The 21,600-nt window shown below is 39.0% G+C and overlaps 1 protein-coding gene across 2 annotated transcripts in view; it reads left to right on the top strand.

Annotated features, from left to right (window-relative positions):
* The window catches only part of ksr2 (kinase suppressor of ras 2), a 95,630-nt gene that overhangs the window by 13,776 nt on the left and 60,254 nt on the right, over positions 1 to 21,600 (top strand). For both annotated transcript variants that reach the window (XM_020636647.3, XM_065948143.1), the window contains exons 2-5: positions 202 to 342; positions 1,390 to 1,540; positions 16,955 to 16,990; positions 18,171 to 18,672. In XM_020636647.3, coding sequence (XP_020492303.1) covers positions 202 to 342; positions 1,390 to 1,540; positions 16,955 to 16,990; positions 18,171 to 18,672 — 830 coding nt within the window. The remainder of the gene's footprint in view (positions 1 to 201; positions 343 to 1,389; positions 1,541 to 16,954; positions 16,991 to 18,170; positions 18,673 to 21,600) is intronic.

A 21,600-nucleotide genomic window follows, 5' to 3' on the forward strand; every position in this document is an offset into this window, starting at 1 on the left:
AGATCTTTTAATCCCTTACACCCCAAGACGATCACTCAGGTCCCCTAAGCAGTCTCTCCGTTAGATTTGTCTCACCTCTTTGCAGAGTTGTACGGTGGAAATGGCTCTCCTTAACGCTGGTGAACCAACATTAAGGGAAATGTTATATTATATATTATATTTCCAGTTGTCCCTCACTGTGTGTGTCCTTTTCTCTCTCAGGGGAAGTTGGTGAAGTACTTCAGCCGCCAGCTGTCCTGTAAGTGCAAAGTGGCCTTAGAGGAGCGCAGTGCTGAGCTGGAGGACTTCCCTCGCCTCGGACACTGGTTCCGCATCGTCAACCTGAGAAAGGAGGTCACACAGGTAAAAATGTCCACTCACTATTGTTACATAAAACGACACTCTTCTCATCTTCCACCTTTTCAAAGCTGAGATGTAAGATATAAGTGAATCTGTGAAATCATCTGGTGTCTGATATTGTACAGATGGTGAACAGTCTTAACTTCAGCTAAGTTTTGGTCTTATGTTGAGCTGCAATGATATTTATTATAGACACATTTGTTCATCTACTTTTACATTTTAAACAACTTTCATAATTGTCTTATCAGTTTGAGTAACTTTTAAAGAAAAAAAATAGAAATTCTGCAACATTTTAAATCTGGATATTAAAACATTTCAACTTTTTTCTTAACAACATTTTCTGACATTTTGTAGACACTCCATTCATCAATACTTGAGAGCCTAATCAACAGATAAATCAACATGAAATAATCCTTAATTACAGCCTAACTCTCATGACAGTGAGGGCCATAACATTTGACATTTTCATACACCATCCAGTGATCTATTTTGTCTGTGATGGAAGCATCTGCTGTTGTACATTCTTATTATTCTACGTCAACCGGTTTTCCTCGTAGCTTTTGTTGTCTGTTCTCAGTTTCACATTCTTCCTCAGAATGTGTCTGCTGATTGTCTGATGGTTTTACATGAGTGGATGAGTGGGCTTTGTAAGCGGAAGTTCCTCGTGCGGCCACTAGATGCTGCCGCCCAGAAATCCTATAACTTTTCTTATAAAACAAAAATGTCCAACACAAAATTTCCTCACAAAGCTATGCTCTCAAAATATTAACAAAAGATCTTCTAATGTTGTGGCAGCAGTGTGGGGAATCATCTTCCCATTAAGTGCACAGTTGTAGTAACATACCTTTCAGTGATAGTGCTCCATGCAATTATGTTTCATCTCTTTACATTTTATTCTTTATCAGGGTTAAACATTGTTTCACTGTCACTTGAAGCTTTTAGTTGAGTGCATCATTAACTCTAAACAAAAGTGTATTCTCTGTATTCATGTGGTGTTTTCATGTTCTGTATCTGTGTATCCTTTGTTGTCATACTGTGTGCATCTTGTAGGAGATGAGTCCAGGTGAGGTGACCCTTGAGGGCCTGCTGGAGCTGAGCGAGGAGCAGGTGTGTGAGCTGCTGCAGAAGTTCGGTGCCAACGAAGAGGAGTGCGCTCGACTCAACGCCTCCCTCTCCTGCCTCAGAAAGGCCCACCAGCTCGGTATGGCTCCACCCAAAACACACATAAACGCACATTAAAACATCCGTAGACATACCTGCTTTAAATGTTCTTAAAGGAAAAATGTAACTATGCTAAAGGTATCACCAATCATAACTACTACTGTATGTGCAAAACTTAACTCGGTGTTAAAACATCTCCCTCCAAAAAAACTTCTGTTCTTTAACATAAACTGGGATCACATTAAGCCAACTCTGAAAATCTTTTCTACTCTGGGAGGTCATTTGACTGTAAAGAATGATTATTTTGGAACTGTCAGTCAAATTTGAGAATCATTTAGCTGGTTTCACCCTAAAGCAAGAATCATACACACATTCATTCTATTTTATTATCGATAATCTTGATTGAAGCCCTATGTCCCAGGTTTATTTTCAATTTTGTCAATTTATATTGAATCAGTTCATTCATGAGAATCACATTAAATCTTCTTCATTAAGTCTTCATTAAGAGAGACTACACAACATTGAGCACTCTCTTTTAACTACTTTTTAATAAAAAAAAACAACTTTTTCAACAGAAAAATTATTAAGTGGTTGCAGGATATTGCAGATGTCGTCAGGGACTATTGTGTACAATGCTGTAAGGTGTGTTCAAGGACACTCTGGAAATGAAGACTGGAGAACCAGCTGCTAAAGAGCAATTCATTGCTATACAGTATACATATTTTTTAAATAGTAGTTTTGTATACACGTTTTATTATTATTATTATGATGATTATCATTATTATTGTTATATTATGTTATATTAGACATTACGCAATAAATACCCAACAGGGAATAGAGGATGATAGTTAAATCCTATCTGGCAGATGATTAGTTTCACATGTCTGTGTGCTTATTACAGATTTATGTTTTATGTTTTTAGATGTCAAGAAAAAGGCACATTTTCTGCACATTTCCCCTTCAACAAAGCTGAAGTTGTAGTTCATTTCAGTTCATTTGTTAGAGCAACAAATGCACGTGTCACTATCACACAAAAAATCCAAATGATTTATGTGTAAATGTTTGTAAATCATCGTTCACTTACAGTATAGCTTGTCCTCTGGATCTGATTTCAAAGAGCTCAATTAATGAGTTATTGACTTTTAGCAGTTCACTTTAAAGTCTCGGATGTTTGAGCACCTTTAAACTCACCAACAATAAGTTTTTGTCATGTTTTTAACAACGGTGTATTACTTTTTCAAACATTCGTTAAGGCTCTAATGACAGATTTGTATGAACTATGTATTCAAAATTAATTAACCCTATTTAGCAGGAAATCAGTGTAAATTCTGAAATGCATTGAGGACTGGTTGGTAATGGCTTATTTTTTTTTTTTAACATTTAATAAGCCAAAATATAGGGAACACATGTTGTAAAGCCTAAGGGGGAAAAGTGGAATGATACTTTTTTTCCATCCTATTTTAGCCTCTCTATTCCCCATCTATAAACTCCTGCCTGTCAGTCCAAGTGAAGCTGTTCGGTGTGTAAGATGTGGTTTGCATTTGTATTGAATTCATCAAAGGAGACTCTCCTGTGGGGTCGAGATGATGATGATGATGAGACAGGAACAGTAGACCATAGGGATGTAAAGATTAATTGTAAAATCGTGATAAATCGATTCAAAGGTATCAAGATTCACATCGGTGCTCTGAAAAATGAATCACAATAATATTGTGAGCGTCAGCAGCTGTAGAGCAAGATTTTGAAAGTGAGGACGCACCACTGTCTTTTAAATCGGAGGTGTGGAAGCATTTTGCCGGTGAGAATATTGCAAGAAGAAAGGGAACTACACAAATAGCACAACCAACATGATGCAGCATAGACACCACAATGAGAAGCTCCAATCCCCTTGTTATGAGTAAAAAAAAAAACTTTAAAAGGCCAAACCACACTGAAAAGTCATTTTGTAAAATAAATTGTGAGAGGATCATATAGTGAACCCATGATCGTGTATCGTATTGGAATTGAGTGAATTGTCACGTCCCTAGTAGACGGATATAGTAGGGGATTATTATTTGATCATATTTACCACTTATCAAAAGTATAGTCTACAACAGCATTGGGTGAATAACGTTACACACAGCTCATCAATGACATTGTTTTTACAAAATATAGTATGTATAATGTCATATATAAAGATGAATGTGTTTGTGCCAAAGATTGACATGTTTCCAAAAGAAGCTTTCTTTATAACAAACACATACATTTTATTCTGAGCCTATACCACTTTTATAAATAGAGGAGGCAGTGTAATACCTCATGGCATCAAATCGAGTTCATATATATTTATATTTAATATGGGACGTTAACTTTACATGCATTAAACTGAACCGTATTCAGGCCCTCACCAAAAACACTGAATGTGAATCATTTCTTAATTAAAGCTTTATAGAAACAGGTCTACAATTCATTATTATTATTATTATTATTATTATTGTTTTAGAATGAAAAAAAAATACAATCTCCCTTTAAATGTCAGTCAAATATAGTTTTATTTAACACAAACTCACTGTGTTTTTAGCTGGATGATCCTGCACATTTTGCTCGTCGTGACAGTTTATGGTGTAGGGTTGATTTCCTGCCTGTCCTACAGGTAACTCTATAAATACACTGTGTGACCAGTACTGCTGGAGTCCCAGGAGGTGGCACTGTGTCCTTCATGTGTTCAGACACTGATCCGTTTCCTCTCTTTCTCCTTAGTAGACCTTTTTAATTCAACTGAATAAACTACATTACAGTTTTTTTCGATTGCTATGACAATTTTTTCAATACTTTTAACACTTTTTCTAAACTCTTAACACACCAAAACACCCAATTGGCAAAACAGTTCATTTCATGCTCAAAACCACCCATTGTAAACTAAACTCTAACACTAATTTTCAAAATACAATAATACACAAACACATTACACCATGTCCACCACAACACACTGTAAACATGTCTCAAAATCAAAAAATCTTCCAAAACACTAACTCATGTTGTCTTCCAACAGGAACTGTAGTGACCAATTTTAACAAACCCAATATTGTTTGGAAAAGTCACTTTGAGGGATGAATGTGGAAGCTTTCGGACGTGTGCTTAGCTCAAAGAAATTAACACAGTCCATTGATGATTTGATTTGGATATTTCAATCCATTTATTTTAAACACTTCTTATCAAATAAAGGAAAATATGACGAACCACTACGTCTATAAATAAAACAAACAAATCCGCGTTGCATGTGTTTAACTCCGACAGGCTGACACGGTAAAAAAAACTGTTTGCCTCCATTCAATCACCTGTCCCACCTCACCTGGAGCCTTGCTTTAACCACAGCATCTGCCCAGGCTACACATAGTGCCCAGTAGAGGGCCAACACACACAACCACAAGGAAAATAAGATGACACAAACCAAACACATCATTTGGCTCCAACAGGAACATTTAGTCAATCATAGCACAATGTCATAAAAAACACTAACATCAGATGGAATAACAGAAACTACAATACTTTAAATGTGTCGAGCTCTGCCCTTATACAATAGACAGTATATTGTATTGATCATAGATTGTGTTTAGCACTGCATTTTCTTTTAAAGCCTCTCTACAGTTCTGTTTTGTTGGGTTAAGTAAATGCATGTGTTTTGTTTCTTTTGCTGCAGGAATTCAAAACAAAAAAAGGAATGACCCATATCAGAGTAGCTTTATAGAAGGTATGGTTTATGAAAAAAAGAAGACAGAATTGCTCAGTAAAGGTTTTATTTCATTGTCAGCAATCACCATGTTGAAAATGGCAAGTTCCTGTTCTTCATTTACAGTAGGTGCTTTCCTCTCAGGGAGGTAGACGTTGAATCCTTAGAGACAAAATACAGTTACATATTAGAAACCGGAGGCTTACAGTAACTGTTATACAAGGTACAAATGATTTACACTTTGCAGTAAGAGAAGGCCTTACACAATATCCTACCTGTTGGTTTCTTGAAAAATCCGGACAATGGATGCTGCTGTGTCCCGGCTGAAATGTGGCTGTACTCGTTCACCAGCCACTCTGTATGATAACCCGTGGTTTATGAAATGGTCTATGATAGTAGCTCTCATTTCATCAGGTAGCTCTGGCCCTTCTTTGAGCGCCACCGCGCATTCTAACTCCTCTCCCTCTACCTTGTCCTCCTCCTCTCCCATGTCCTGGTACTCGTCTGCATTTTGACACCTTTACGCACTGACACTTTACTCATTACACTGTTTACATTTTGAATATTTATACTTTTCTTTTTTTAATGTTATCCTACAGTATATTTCTACATTTACTGTATGTGTATTACTGTAGTAATATTTGAGTGTTTATTGTATGGCCTTGCAGAACAGTCTTCACATTTCACTGCACATCTGTTGAGCATGTGAAAAATCTTTGTCCTGGTACTCGTCTTCCTCTCCCTTGTGCAGGCATTGTATTTACTTTTTTTTATGTTGGCTCTATATTGTTCCTTTTCCACACACGATCAGTCCAAAGATGTCATTTTTTACTGTATAACATATGGGCATGCGATTGAAAGAACCTCAACCCCTGAGTGTGTTCCTACGGTAATCAGCTGGGATTGATCTTTTTGCATAACTTCAATCAGCTGTTTCTCAGTAGCAATGGAAAAAATACAGGGGTTATATTTGTGTTTCAATCTACAATATGAACAGCTATTCACTTAGACTTTACCCTATAGGTTAGGTTTAGAATATGATGTTATCTGTTCTGACATACAGTGTGAAATGATTGGTAAATTTGGCAGTAAAAATCCATTGTTTTGGTCTTGGTTGAGCTTGTGTGTAAAAGAAGTTCAAGCAATTTAAATTTGTGTTAAATGTATGCATTTTGTGTTAAAGCAACAAGAAATGTGTAAGCCTTAGCATGTGTTAGCATAGCCTTCAGAGACAGATGTTGTGCTAACTGTGTTAAGAGTTTAGGAAAATTGTTAAAAGTATTGTAAAAAGTGTCATAACAATCGTAAAAAAAACTGTAAAAGGAAAGCAGACTCCCCTTGTGTAGAAATAAAGCTGAATAAGTAGATACATTATAGTGTTGTTATCAATACTCCTCAATGCAGTAAGCGTTGGTAGTGATTTAAAAGATTTGTGGAATGTAGTTCTAATATCTGTCATCTGTCAAAGAAACCCTAACCCTTACCCTACCTGAAGAATTCTGCACTGACTAATGTGAAGCAGAGAGCCATGCACTAGGTCATCACTTTCAGCTTTTGGTTCAGCTTGCATTTCAGTATTTCTAATGCCTCACTGAAATCAAATGTGGGCTTAAAAGCACAACTCAGAGACACAACTCGGGCGGGAAAGATGTCACATTTGACCTTTAATTGATTACATGAACCAGTTTAAGATCAATTCCATAAGCAAGCCCCGCGTCCACAAAGGACTGAAGGCTTGGTAGCAAGCATATAAGATGTTTCAAATGGAGATGGAAACAGGATTGGGACGGTATTAACAATGTAAGGCTGATGAGGAAGCGGGGGAGCAGGTGTGCAGGTGGGTGAGGGAGGTCAGGGGATGTGAAGCGGGGACCATGGGGGTTAATGCGGGGCAGGGCGGGGAATCTGAGATGACAGGAGAGTTAATGTAGCTATGTGAAGAGAGAGAGAGAGCAGTAAGTTAATGTGTCATAAGATTTAAAGGCATTTTGACAGTTTGTATCTGACAGTCTTTTTTCCTCCTTTGACTTGATTTGAAAATCAACAGTTATTTATAGAAAGGAGAAAATCCTGTCTGAATATTCTCCCATATGCTCTTTTGTAAAGTGTGTTATGAATCGGCACTATACAAATAATGATTGATTGATATTTCTTCACATCATCACCTGTGTTTTGTTTCTCATTCACAAGGACAGAATTTCACAATTTACAATTTTCCACGATAAGTAGACATCACATAAATAAAACCATAGCTCCACCTGAGCCAGGCCTCCAGTAAACCGGACTGTCTGAGAACTTTAAGAACCGTTGGCTGTACTTCTTTATTCTTCGATCCTGCAGTGATGCATGTGTTTTCACACCCAGTGGCCATAATACTAGATTGTTTCAGGCAATTTACAAATGCTTTTAATACACTATATGTTATCATACAGAGCTGGGCTAAATTAAAATTCATGTCAGGGCACTCAAGATCTCTAAGATCCCTACGATCTTTTACTTCTCTTGTTTTTTTCTTCTTTTATCTCTGGATAAGACGTGTGTTAGTTCTGCAGCCTTTACCCAACCTGTCAAATACAATAAAGCCATCTTCATAAAACAGTGATAGTAACTTAATAGTATCAGGTTTTTATTTATTTTATCATTATTAAAATCTTCTCTTACCGGATTTCAGGATAAATGTGACAGTCTAATTGTCTCCATTTGTTTAATATGCAATGAGTTTTGCTGAAAGGGACAATGATTTTACTTTATAGAAAATGTCTGATGTTGGGAGGTAAAGAAAGTGGTAAATTGTTGCATTTTTGTACTGCTAAGTGCTCTCAATTTGCTGCTCATTCCTCTATTAACACACACAATTACAGTCTCCAAATAAAACTCATGCAAGATGTGTTTTTTCCCCCCAAGAATTCATTAAAATATGGTCAGTTTCCCAAACTGTGGGTTAGGGTTTGCCGTTTGTTAGTCTCTTTTTCTTTTTCAGTTTCATTTTTACCCACCAGGTGGTGTAAGAGACCATACTTTATTTTCTGTCCTTAAAGCTGTAGCACTAATGCAAACAAACCACAAGGGGGCAGTAGATCATCACTAAAACCAAGATGTGAGGTTTAGAAACAACCTTTTGTAAACCCGTTTGATAATGCCTCTGTTTCTCCTCTGCTCACATTCAAACAAACCCTCACACAAACACACACAAGCATACGCACAAAAGCAAACTTCACAGATTCTTTAACAGATGTCATTTCAGATGGAAGGCTGATGATAATTAAGTAAATTAACTTGATGAGTAGCTGTTTCTTTAATCTGCCATCGGGTTTATTAAAAGAATGTTCTATTGAAGGAGTTTTAAATTGGGGTTTGCGTAGCATTATTCGTTTTTTGTTTTTTTTCCATTGTTATAAAGAAGAAATCAGATTTTCAGACAAACAGGTTTTTTCACCAGAGTGTCGCCTCTTTTTGATTCCGCAGGTGCTCAGCTGTCCTCTCACATATTCACACCTCTCTTTTGGTCCCTGCGCTCATTTGTCAAGTCTGCTGGAGTCGCCCGCCCTCATATGTGCTTCTCATGGCTTCCTTCCTCTCTCACTGTGTCTCATCGGCTTGACTGGAGATGCAGGCGGGTGTTGTCCACTAAGACAGAGAAGGAGGCAGGCAGACAGACAGGCAGGCATCCACCCTCTTGCAGAGTCGGTCAGGCGGTCCCAGTTGTCTTCGCTCAGTCCAGCTGGGCTCAGAGTTTGACCAGTCAGGCTTCAGACTTCTATGGAGGCCAGCTCTTTTTGTTGTCACTGACTCAGGCTGTGTTCACAATGTGCTGAAAAATAGCCCATATTTATTCTGCCCTTTTACAGCTGGCGTCGATATCTTGTAAAAATCAGAATGAGTGTGAAAGTGTGAAAAATGGAAAGTTCCCAGGCACACCCTCACATTGAAAATAAAATACAGTGTGTCTTTGATCAGCCTGCAGACTAAATCTCTATAACACCAGCATCTACACAAGCTTTAGGGCTTTGTTGAGCTGCTAAAAGAACATTTCCTGAAGCCCCCAACATTAAAACTATTTGGCCAGAAAGCAGAGAGACGCTGCTTAAAAAGACAGCCCAGTTGTCCGTCTCCAGTCTTCCTTCAGCCTCTGTCCATGGTCCTGAATACTAACCCAGAGTAGATCTCCCTGTAGCTGATGTCAGAGATGTCATACAACCTTCCACTTTTCCTTACTGGTGATCTCCTGTCTCTAGAGACTTAACAACAAAGCTCCTGATGAGTTAAAGTGCTGAGTCCTTGTGCCTTGAAGACTCTGCATCAGGTCCATGTGGTCTGTTCTGGTCTTTAACCACAGCAGACAAAAAGTCCCCTCTCTTTTTACCAAACCAAACCAAACGTGCTCACTCCATGGAAAGGGCTTTTATTTATTCAAAAAATACATTTAGACTAAATCATAGCTAACATTAGTTCAGCTCGATTTAATCACAACCCCCTTGGATTATCCCTGAACTAAATTGTAGGTTCCTCTCCTGCAGAGATGCTGATCCAGTGTTTATGCAATTAGCCTTGATTTTATTTCAGTTATCTGTACATTTATAGTGTAACTGCTTCCTACATTAGGTCATGAATCTGTTTTCTTAAAACGTGTGCTAGTTGTGAGGTACTCTCTGTGTTTTTCATATTTTTGTAGATACATTAGCCTTCAGTTTCTTCTACTTGTATTTTCTTAAATAATATTGTATTAAAATGTGCACCATATCTATTTTTTTAAAGTGCCTAAGAAATCAGAGACAATTTATATTCAACAGTATAATCACCTTGAACAGAGCTTTAGGTCGTGGACTCCCCCGATTTAAGACCAAAGCTTGCAAGGAAATCAAAGACCATGAACTGTGATTAAAATCACAGGGAAAGCATGTTGGTGTAAGACTTCTTCTGTCAACCTCTTTTCCCGTCATCATTCTTCTTATTGATCACTCTCCTCCCTGCCTCTCCCTCAGTCCCCTCTCCTCCTCCTGCCTCCTTTAGCTTTCTAAAAGCAGGGTCTGGCCACACAGAGCCACTGATGAGTTCTCTAACGGGGGTATTGACTTGAGACGTGTGAATTCACCACAGCAACACCAGAAGCTCCCACACACACACACACACACAACCATGCAGCACTGAGAGGCCCTTTTCAGTCGAGAGAAACGCAGGTTTTTAAAATATTTTTTACCCAGATGGAGCTTGAAGAGGCAGAGATGTCATAGCTTCAAATCAAAACATGGGCACATTTGCACATCAGTTTTGAGTGTGCGTTATTTTAACACAAGTATCAGTGTGTCAGCATGTATATACTCAAGAGTGGAAGATGTGCTGTTAAAGGGTTACACGGCCCCTTGAGAGCATTTGGCACTTTTAACACGGCTAAGCTCGAGGCGGAGGATGTTCTTACATCTTGAATCTTTTTTTAAGGATTTTCTTTAAAATCTGGAGGTTGTTGCAAAAGTGCATCTATATATTCAGCCCGTTATGAATGGGAACACAGGGAAGGATTTACAGATTTATGCCACGTTTTCTCAAAGAAAATGTGTTTATGAGTCATCAGGAATTATGTTAAATCTGGGAGATACAGACAAGAGGTCTACTTTGCAGTCTTGGCAGTCGATACATCACATAACAGGAGAAACAGAGGGGACATAACAAGTGAATGTATGTTGCTGTGTGGTGTAAAAGTGGGGGAAGAAAACTAATGCAAGTTAATAGAATTTTTCACTCCAGGCTATTGGGATTGCAGTCCATGAGTTGTGATGAGGATGAGTCATACAATTCGGAGGCAGCCGGTTGGCCCTTCGTGCCACAATATACACACATTATCCATCCCGCCTTACTAGACAAGTGCACACATACAGGGACACAGACGCACACATATACAGGGACACACACAAACAAAAATCTCTTGAATATGATTTCTTCTGTTGGTCTGGCTAATTGTGTTGATCTTTGTTTAACTAGACAGGTCTCCTTGGTAGCACTTCATCTGTAAGCTTTGATAGCTTGCAGGAATGTCCTCACTCCCCGCCTTGAGACGGCTCCACTTGCATACAAACACCTAATTGGCTTCAAATGCCATCAGCAAAGTAAAGAAAAGAGGAAGAAGAAAGACAGAGGAGAGAGTGAGGCACAGAATGTTCAACAAAAGGGAGAGTGGAAGAGAGGAAAAGGAAACTGAAGGAGATTTAGAAGAAGAAGAAAGAGGCATTGACAACAGGAGGCGAAGATAGTCACGCTGAGAAGAAAAAGGCAGACGCAGGCAGACCTGAAGGAGAATTGACCGAACCCCACGGAAACCCATCGTCCTGAACACCCCTGGGTGCACCTCATTGGCTGTTAACTAATTAGCGGAGTCTTAATTTTGATTCCCACTGGTTACACTGCAAGAACATCTACAAACTTAAAAGACTTTAAGGATTTAAAATGGAACTGCATCTATTGAATGCAGCCATTGCCCTTTTCTCCAAATCCTGTTTACAAATAGACCAGGCTCCATCCCAGTGGCATTTCACTGCCATTTAGCCCAGAGAAACAACACATTTAGAGGTAATTAGTCCGATTATGAGGCAGTTATCTGACTCTCTCAAAGCCACACTGCTTGTTAAGGTTGTTCCATTAATGGTGCTGGGATGTGTTATTTCCATTAATCACTACAGAGGTGAATGGTGCTGCTTTGTTCAGATGGACGGCTGATGTGGAGATGCAGGGTCATTCAGGTGAGAGTAGAGAAAGGAAGATTGATGATGATGTGGTTTTATAATTACACCTGGAGTTATGCATAAACACATTAGACATTCACAAAGACATGGGAGGGGCAGATTGCTTCACGGGGGAAGGGTTTAAATAAAGGTTTGACATTTTGGAAAACACATTTTTTTCACATTTTCATTAAGAGAGAGATGAACAGATTAAAATCATTCAGGATTATTGTTTAGATGGGATCCGACAAAAACACACATTTTGTGCTCTTGTCACTGTTGTAGATTAAGAAGGCGAATTATGAAAATCTGGATTAAGGCTAGATTTAACAACCGATGTTGCTGCATTGGTTGTTTGATCACTGTCAGTCAGATCATTTTTGGGACATTTTACGCCTTTATTTAGAGATAGGACAGAGTCAGAAATCGGGGGAATGACATGTAGGAAAGGAGCCACAGGTCAGATTTGAACCCTTCCTGCCCGCTCAGAGGACTACAGCCTCTGTACATGAAGCGTGCGCACTAACCACTAGGCTTCAAGTGCTCCACTGTCAGTCAGACCTGACAGTCCTGATGAAGCAACTGAGTGTAAGCATTGACCTTTTTACTCACTGAGTTAAATCATCACGATGGGAATACACTTTATGCTTTGTTAAACTTTACTTTTTGCTTATAGTGAAACATCGAACATCATGAGGACATATTATAAACTGCATTACAGGCAAGATTAAATGAAAAATGCTCCTAAACAGTTACTAATTACATCCACTGGTAACATCATGAATCTCTTCAAAATGATTGATTGATTCTATTTGATCAAAATGTCATAATGTTTCCAACCTGGCAAAACAATAGAAAACAAAATATGATGTATGCTTGCATAAACTTAACAAAAGTTAAACTTAACGCTCAAACAATTTCATTAAGTAATATGATGACATCCACCTTCAAGCTGCATAGTTAAGACACCTACTAGGTACTATGCCTGCCAGCAGGAGAGCTATTTTAACTTAAACAGAGCATAGCTAGCTGCTCCTTATGACTAATGTAAAAATAATTTTATTATTAGCATTGATCAAATTAAACATTTTTAGCAATAGATTTCCTCTCACTGGTGACACTGAATGACGTCATGTCATCTGTGATTCAATTTGACTTGACCTTCATAAAAACCTGCAAAGCTATAAATACGCATGTACAATGGCAGTGTTAATATGTACGTATTTAATACTCAACTGAATATGGCAGCATCAGAATGAACATACTGACCATTTGAAGTTTGAATCACCATTGAGTGTTGACCTGTATGAACAGCGATCCATTTGCCTGCTGAAGTGCTTTTGAACAGAAATATTTCCCTACTGACGTATTTTCTGACATGATTGAACAGTGTTGCTGAAACAATAGGGGAACTACAGAAATCTGGACAAAGCTTATGCTAAACTATGTAAAAATATGTGTGATTTCAAAACACAAGACAAGCAGGACAATGACAAGAGGGATAATCCAAAAGTCTTTTTGTAGATTGAGTCACATCCAGCTTCTTCAAGTTTACTAATTATTTTTTCCAAGTCACATATTTGTAGAAAGACTGAAACCAAGTCCACTATAAACCACTATTTTAAAATGCACAAATATACACGTAAAGGGTTCAGCTGATGGAGAATGTTAGATTCAGCGTTCTTATAATCAACATCACTTTTTGTTTGGTTAAACAAATGAAGAGTGCTTGCAAATTCAATTGGCATCACAGCAACAACAAAAAAAAGCAGAGAGCTAAAAGAAAAGTATTTCTGTGATGTGAATTCAGGTGCAGAGTAGCATGTTAGTGGAATGTAACTCCTAGGTTGCAAGAAATTGAAAGACTCAACGTATGTTCTATCAAATTGCTCCATGAAAAAAAAAAAAACACCCAACTTCAAACAGTTGCTCACTAACAAGCACAAGCCACACAAATTCCCTGATATCACAGATCTCCAAGAGGGGCCCCGCTCAGCCTGTGTTCTTCATCTCATTTAGCGGAAACATTTCTTTAATGTTCCTGAGCCCTTTGCTGAGGTGAGACAAGAAATTCAAAAGTCGAGTCCTGTTACTTTTTTTTTTTTTTTGCAGATGCAGTTGCTAAGATACTAGCGCGCTTGATGAATCGACTCATTACTTGAAGCAACAGTTTTGTGAGAGTGATTCAAGTTCAGTGCGTCTCTCGCTGAGAAATTTCACTTGGGTATCAGCTTGATAAGGACTGTCAGAAGCACGTTTGAAGCAGAGTCAGCCTCGTGCTAGAATTTAATCACTGAAGGGGGAAGCTCATATTTTGAATTAAAGTTGATTTGTTGACATTCAAAAATAACTAGCTTGTTAGATTGTGCAAGGTATTAATCTAGAAGTAGAAATTCAAAATTAGCGCCTCATTTATGAGATATTAAATGTCTTTAAACCAAAAGCAATCTTTCTGTTTCCTTTCGTGATCTCATCACTGGTGTAGTGAACTCTTTAGTGGCCATTGATTCGTCTTGTGCAGTCCATGCAGGGTCAAGCTGAACCCTTACATGTCTGAGTGGCCTGTCATGATCGTATTCCTGCTTATAAAGGAGGCTTGAATGACCCCCCCCCCCATATTTCTCCTGCATTTGTAGATGAGTTCTCTTGCAGGCCCACTCGTGTTCTACCTCTTGATGTGGTTTTCAGGGTTGCGATACAGTGCCTCTTAATGTGGGTTCAGGCACAAGTGTGAGTGTGAACCTCAGTTAGCCCAAAATTAGGGCGGAGAGAGCTTGACTCAAGACTACCTTCTTAATAATAATCATGTGTGAGAATAATTGCTGTTTGTCAGCTGAATCCATCTTTGAAAATCGGATCTGTATTTCTGGGAGTCATTTAAAACAAAAACAAAAAAGTATGCTTTTAATGTGACAGCTATCAGGTCTTCGATTTCACATTATGTACCTTTTGCTTTTCACAGAAACATATTGTGTGCAGGTGATGGAATATCATGTGTCATGCAGTTCTGAAAAACCAGCATGACAGCAAAAAACCACAACATCAAGTGTACTGGTTAGAAAACTTAGCAGGAACTGTGGCATCATTTTGTGTACTGTAATGAACATGATGTGCCTTCAACATATCTTCACTTCTGTTTAAAAAGATGACCAGCACAGCTCTTCCCCCTTTCATTGTACATAAATGAAGCCAAAACCCTCCCCCGACAACGGCCGCTGCATATAGTGCATTTGGAGCCAGAATCTCTGCAGTAGAGAACATAGGTGTTTGTGAATAACACCTTGAAGTTAATGAAATAAGTCTCCTGGATAGTTTAAAGTAACAAACAGATTGAGTGCTGCTTATCTAAAAACATTGTTAGATGCAGCAGGATTGCATTCCTATTCCCTGTCAAAATCTAACGCCAACAATCCCCATAATGCAACTCCGCTGCTGATGTTTCAGTCAGAGTTTGAAGGTGGTTATGTCCGTTGCAGCTAATAAAGCTTAAAGCCGGTAGCCTCCCGTTTTGTAACTTGTAACTTGTCACTTGAGCAAACCAACGCTGACTGAAGTGATAAAACTTTTAATTGCAATTCATCAGATATCCCACAGCAGCCTTTGAAGGCTTCAAAATGTTTTTTTTCTCTCATGTAGAAGCTGCAGCTTATTCAGAATGCCATGTCACTGTAACAAGGATTAAAAAAACAGACCACAGTTCCGGGTTTAAAGAAGCATGATATGAGAATCCAACCAAACACAACAATAGCTTACAGTGCTATTATCAACTGTCAAAGTTGGCATGGTGACCATAAGCAAACCAGTGCCTATTTCCATAATAGCAGACACAGATCAACATTAGCATGAAGCAAATTTTGTGTTTGTGACAACCACCTTAATTTAGTATATGCGCTCATGTTGTTGCACAAAGAAATGTGGGCTCTGCTAAATGCTCGACTATGTGCACCAAATGATTTCTCAATTTGACAGTTAGCTTTTGAGTTAGTGGTCAGTTATTTAATAGTTTGCAACTCAACATGCAGAATCATTTTAAATTTGATGAATTAAACTTATCTTGCTTTATGCATATCTTCAGCCTTAGCCCTTTACTTACAGTAAATCAACTTAGATTTATTAAATCAAAAAGATCACATCTTTCTTAAATATTTAGCTCATTCTGTACTTATGATTCAAGAGAGTGCAGTGACTGGGATGAAGAACCAATCAAGATCAAGTACTCCCAAAGTCCTCCACCCTTGTTCAGGGAAAAACAACCATATAAAAAATATCACAACTTTCAAACCGCACATTACAGGAACTCTTTTCCTGTTTTTCCTATGTTTGAGTACTGCCACACATAACCCCTGGTGACATAAAACTTTTTAACACTCGAGTTTTAGGGTCTTTAATAAGTAATGTAAGAGCCCCCGGTCAAGTTAACAAAACTATATTTAAATAAAAGGAAATAAGCTTCTTGAAAATTCTATATATTATGTCCCATGTGTCTTTGCAGCCGTCTCTTCCCTTTTTTTGGTTCCTTGAGGCCTCCTATTCTTAACATAACAGAATAGGAAAGGCTCCAGGCTTTCTTTTTGCTTTTGCAATCCCACTGGGACTTTTTATGGGAAATATTCCCTGTTTCATTTGATGTTGCTGGTGTTGATATTGTGTTTGAAGTTTGTGCTATTGATGCTTACCCCTGTTGTTTCCCTTGAGACGGTGTCAAAGGCACGGAAAATAATGACGCCCAAATAGAAAAAGGAAAAAAAAAAAAAAGTGGAGGGCTGCTGGATGAAATTAGCATAAAATGTGGCTTAGAGGTCAATTGCAGATTTTGAAGACTGTGAGGTCAGATTTGCTCAGACTCAGTCATGCATGAGATAGTGCACCTGTCGAGATGCACCCAGGATCAATTCTACCCAAGATAATGTTTTGTTTTCCTGAACTGCTTCTTGGCTATGCATAACTGCATATGGAAAGACAGGTAGCAAGCTGCAGACTATTTCAGTTGTGCCAGATCAATAAACACTTTGTTTCTCCTTTCTTTCTGAAGAACAACTTGAGGAGGATAAATTGCACAGTAACGGAGGTAAAGTATTGTCATCCGCGCTCAAAAACGCTCATTTGGCTGCTCACTTTTTTGCCTCTGTTGCTCTTTGTTTCTCATTCAAGTCAAAGTTTAGTTTGTCTGGAAGTCGGCTTGTGTTGTGACTCATGCAGCTTTGCCCTGTTCTGTTTTGGCACACTCCTCCATTTTACTCCCCCTCTTCATTCATCCATTCATGCTTAATCTGCTCCTCATCAGCATATTTGAACACCACTGCACCACTAATGCGTTTATGTCACATAATAGTAAAGTTAAGTCTTCATTACCCAAATTGAGCACATTTGCTGGTTTTTAATGGCTGCCTGCCGCCTCTCGATTCTGCAATCAAGAAGTAGAGCTAATGGATCTTTTAGAATAAAGTGCATGTGAACCAATTTAGCTTTATTTGATAAAGCATATTAAACAAAAATATCACTGAAATTATGAAAATTATTCATCCCTAAATTTTCTTATTAAATTCAGATAGATTTGGTATTTTTTGTTCTGCCTTTTGGTAATGCCTGGCTTTTTACAGGTGTGCCACTCCTAATGCTGTAACATTACTTTAAATTCAACAGCATACATTAAATTAGAGATTAGTTACAGAATTGTCTTACGCTTGAATTCTTTCCCATGGCCAGCAGGGGGCAACTACTCTGTTAGTAAAACAAGACTGAAAAGTTGCTAACACAACAGCCTATTAACCAGAATAAGAATAGACACATAATAATGTCTATCCTGTCGTCTAAATCTTGTCACTTCTGACTTCCACAAAACCTCTCAATATGGCGAGGACAATCATGCCAAGTTAAAGGCTTCAAAAGGCATCATAATACATATAAATAAAAGATGTGGGCACGATCCACTTTTTAAATGTAGTCCATGTTGAGCAACAGCGCGACTAATGTGTAGCGACTTGTTCCTCTGTTGAGAGACAGTCAATTCAGAGTAATTGGGTCTTTTTTTCTGGATAACTTGCGCAAAAGTTTTCAAAATGGCATTATTTGAAAACTGTTATCAACTAAAACATCTCAAACTTGATATCTCAAAACCTTGGAAAGTTTATCGAAAGCTATTTGCATGGCTGCAAACAAACCAGATGTGTTCCTTGGATGCATTTATGCAGTATGTCAGGAGTAATGTTGGTGTTAAACCTGGCTCCCTGTTTGACTTCTTCCAACAGGGAGCCAAGCAAAGCAGGACTGGTCCATCCAATGGCCCACCTCTGAATCGGGCAAAGAAAACACTCCAGTGTGCCAGCCAGAGGCCAGTCAATGGATTCGCTTCCAGCTCTCCCAAAGTCCCAAAGTCCAGTCCAAGAACAACCAGCACATGTGCCACAGCCCCCAAGCCCTGGCCCCCCCTTTATATGCCGATCGACTGACTGTCGACAGCCCCGCCACAGGGCTCTTCCCTCCCCTGGACTTTGGTCATCGCTCCCTGCCCCCATCTCCCCGCCAGAGGCATTTTGGCCACACGCCTCCTCGGACTCCATTGGTGGTCAACACAATGACCCCACCTGGCACACCCCCTATGCGAAGAAGGAACAAAGTCAAGGCCCCAGGAACACCACCTCCCCCAAGCCGCAAGCTCATCCACCTGCTGCCAGGCTTCACTGCTTTGCACCGCAGCAAATCTCACGAGTTCCAGCTGGGGAACCGCTTGGAGGATACACAAACACCAAAGTAAGTGTTAACTCTTCTGGCTTATCAATGCAAACTGTTGTTGCTCTTATGGAGCATTTTATACCCCAAAACATATCACAAATCTTGGCAAAATGTCACACTTTCACTTGAGAGACATTGCAGGAAAAGGGTCTTGTAATGCAGGAAGGAAAACTGATTTAAAAAAGTTTTTTTCTGAGTTACACATGGAATCTGGCTGCACGGTGGTGCAGTGGTTAGTACTGTTGCCTCACAGCAAAGAGGGCCCTGGTTTGAATCCCTGTCGGAAGGGCATCTCTGTGTGGAGTTTGCATGTTCTCCCTAAGCACGTATGGGTTCACTTTGGGTACTCTGGCTTCCTCCCACAATCCAAAGACATGCTCATTAGGTTAATTGGTGACTCTAGATTGCCAGTAGGTGTGAATGTGAGTGTGGCTCGTTCTGTCTTTTTATGTCAGCCCTGTGATTGACTGGCGAACAGTCCAGGGTATACCCTGCCTCTCGCCCAATGGCAGCTAGGAAAGTGGTATAGATAATGGATGGATGGATAGACACATGGAACCTTCATTTTTAAAATTTTGTTTTATTCCAGAACTCTTTCCAAACACACTTCCAAAATGTGCATCATTCATTCATTTTGTTTGATATTATTATTGTGTTAAGTTTTCTGACTCTTACTTGTAGACATACTGTATATATTGGAGAGAAAAAAAGTGCTATTTCTTTCCATTGACTGTAGTGCAGCTGAAATCACACCAAATGTAAGTACTATTTACTATTTTGTAAAGTGTGTTTGGAATTTTAATGAGTACAACACATGAGTGAAAGAAAGGTTTCTGAATTGTTCAACTGAGTATGTTGAATGTTTCTGCTCTTGCATTGGCATATATTTTATTTTTTTACTCATCCAAAAATCTTAAAATCTTCTTCCTCCTAAATGTTTTACTTATAGATTGAGGGGCACCACATTATGGAAAATATAATCCTAATCTGTTTCCTGCAACAGGATGCCTAAAAAGTTATTTAAATGCTCTAACTAAGCATATTGTATTGTTATCCATATATCTAAGGTGTATCTAATTTTAAAGTGTATATATTATGTTCTATTTGTTTTTTTTGCTCTTCAATCGATAGTGGTGTAAAAAAGATCCAGTGCACATCCAAACACTCACATATAGGTATCTGTATGTTAATTATACGTTTCTTCAATTTTTTTAGCAAAAAATTGGGAAGGCTGTTAGATGAGCCTTAGATTGATGAGTCTGTAGACGATGCAACTTGATTGAAGTCTTTAGCCAGTTATCTGACAATAGAAGGATGTAGCCTTTAAAGTTGCTAATGTGTCTGGTGAAGGCAGCTGATGTGTAGAATGATAAGATCGCACATAAATTTGCTGTAATTTAGAATAATGACTTCATTGTCCTTATTGCACAATTTCCTTGAGCCAATACTTACTGGTCAGTTAAGGTCTGGTCATTTTAGCAGACAGCCTGGCTGAAGTGAACACTCAGAGATGACTACTCTGATCTGTACGAGGTTTAACAGTCTAATTCCATCCGACCCAAGTCGTACTGAGCTGAAGTTAGAGCTCCACCTCTCTTTCTGCCGTTTTTTAAGAGCATACTCTTCCACCAGAGCCCAATCACATTAATTCCATGGACAACATCATTGCCCATAAGAGCCCACGGCTTATCGGTAGAGAGATAAGGGGCCGCAGGGCTGAGTTCCTGACCAGCTCTGCTCAGGTCTGGTACTATGCTGATGAGATTTGGCCACAAACAGGGTCTACCGCTGCTTGGCAATCAGGAACCAGAGTCTGCATCAGGAGAGACGCTCTCATTTTGATAATGCCATTAGACGACAGAGCCCTGTCATTGCTTCACTTGCTAAGTTAATATTTGGGAGTTGTCTTCTGCTTTTTTTATGACGGCCATCTGGGTTACATTTGGTGTGTGCTTGTTTGCAGACTTGTGTGTCTGCCTTTGGGTCCTTGTATCTGCATCCGCACAGTGAGGAGTGGATCATAGTGGCAGTGAAAAGGATCAAACGGCATTAGAGAATTGATTACCGGTCCCTGAGCGCTGATAGTCTACAGGCTGTGAGTTGAGCCATGCTAATCAATGGCCTGTGTGTGCCTGGAAATGTTGCAACTCATTGAGACAGGGCAGATCTGCTGGCTTCTCTGATAGCCAAGTAGCTCTCATAATACATCATAATTGGTTTGAGGACGGTGCTGGCAAGCGTCAGGTCCGGGGGTTTACTTCTGGCACGAGGCACTCGTACTTGTTTACTGCCTTTGTCTTTAAGCAAGGGATCTGCTAATTTACAAAGTTGGCATTCTTGACGCAGAGTAAATACCTGAAGCGAGAATCCTTAACAGACTTAGAATATCTTGAAAGCAAGGAAACCAATAATTGGCTTGTTTTTAATTAAAAGTACTGTGATGAGTTTTTAAACTGATTATGAAACAGACTTAAATTATTACTGAAGATGCAATCAAGACCACCAGAAAGAAGATGAACTATTTCTTTGACACCGTTCCTTCCATATATATGTCCTTATTTAACTAACCTCAGGATTTTAATAAGCTCCCAGTTCTCCTTGTGACCTCATTTTCTCGCTTGCTTAATTGCCTGACACTGTGACCAGCACACAAAAGCCGAGGATTACCCTCTGACCCCATGATATATTTTTCTCCCTTAATCCAATGAGATATGGCCTAAAATGTCATTATCACTACAGAACACTGCACAGGTGAGGCAGAGTGTGAAAAGTGGTACCGGTTTGGTTTCCGAACCCAAAACAATAGAGGTTTTAATCATGATATGAAATAATGTAACGCTTTTAGCTGTAAACAAGTATTTTCTGCAGTGGCCCTCAAGGTAAAGATGTGTTTTCTAAAACTATAAATGGGATGCAAACACACAGGTCAGCCTGCTTGCACCCAAA

Source organism: Labrus bergylta, chromosome 2, assembly GCF_963930695.1.
Source record: "Labrus bergylta chromosome 2, fLabBer1.1, whole genome shotgun sequence".
Lineage (NCBI taxonomy): Eukaryota > Metazoa > Chordata > Actinopteri > Labriformes > Labridae > Labrus > Labrus bergylta.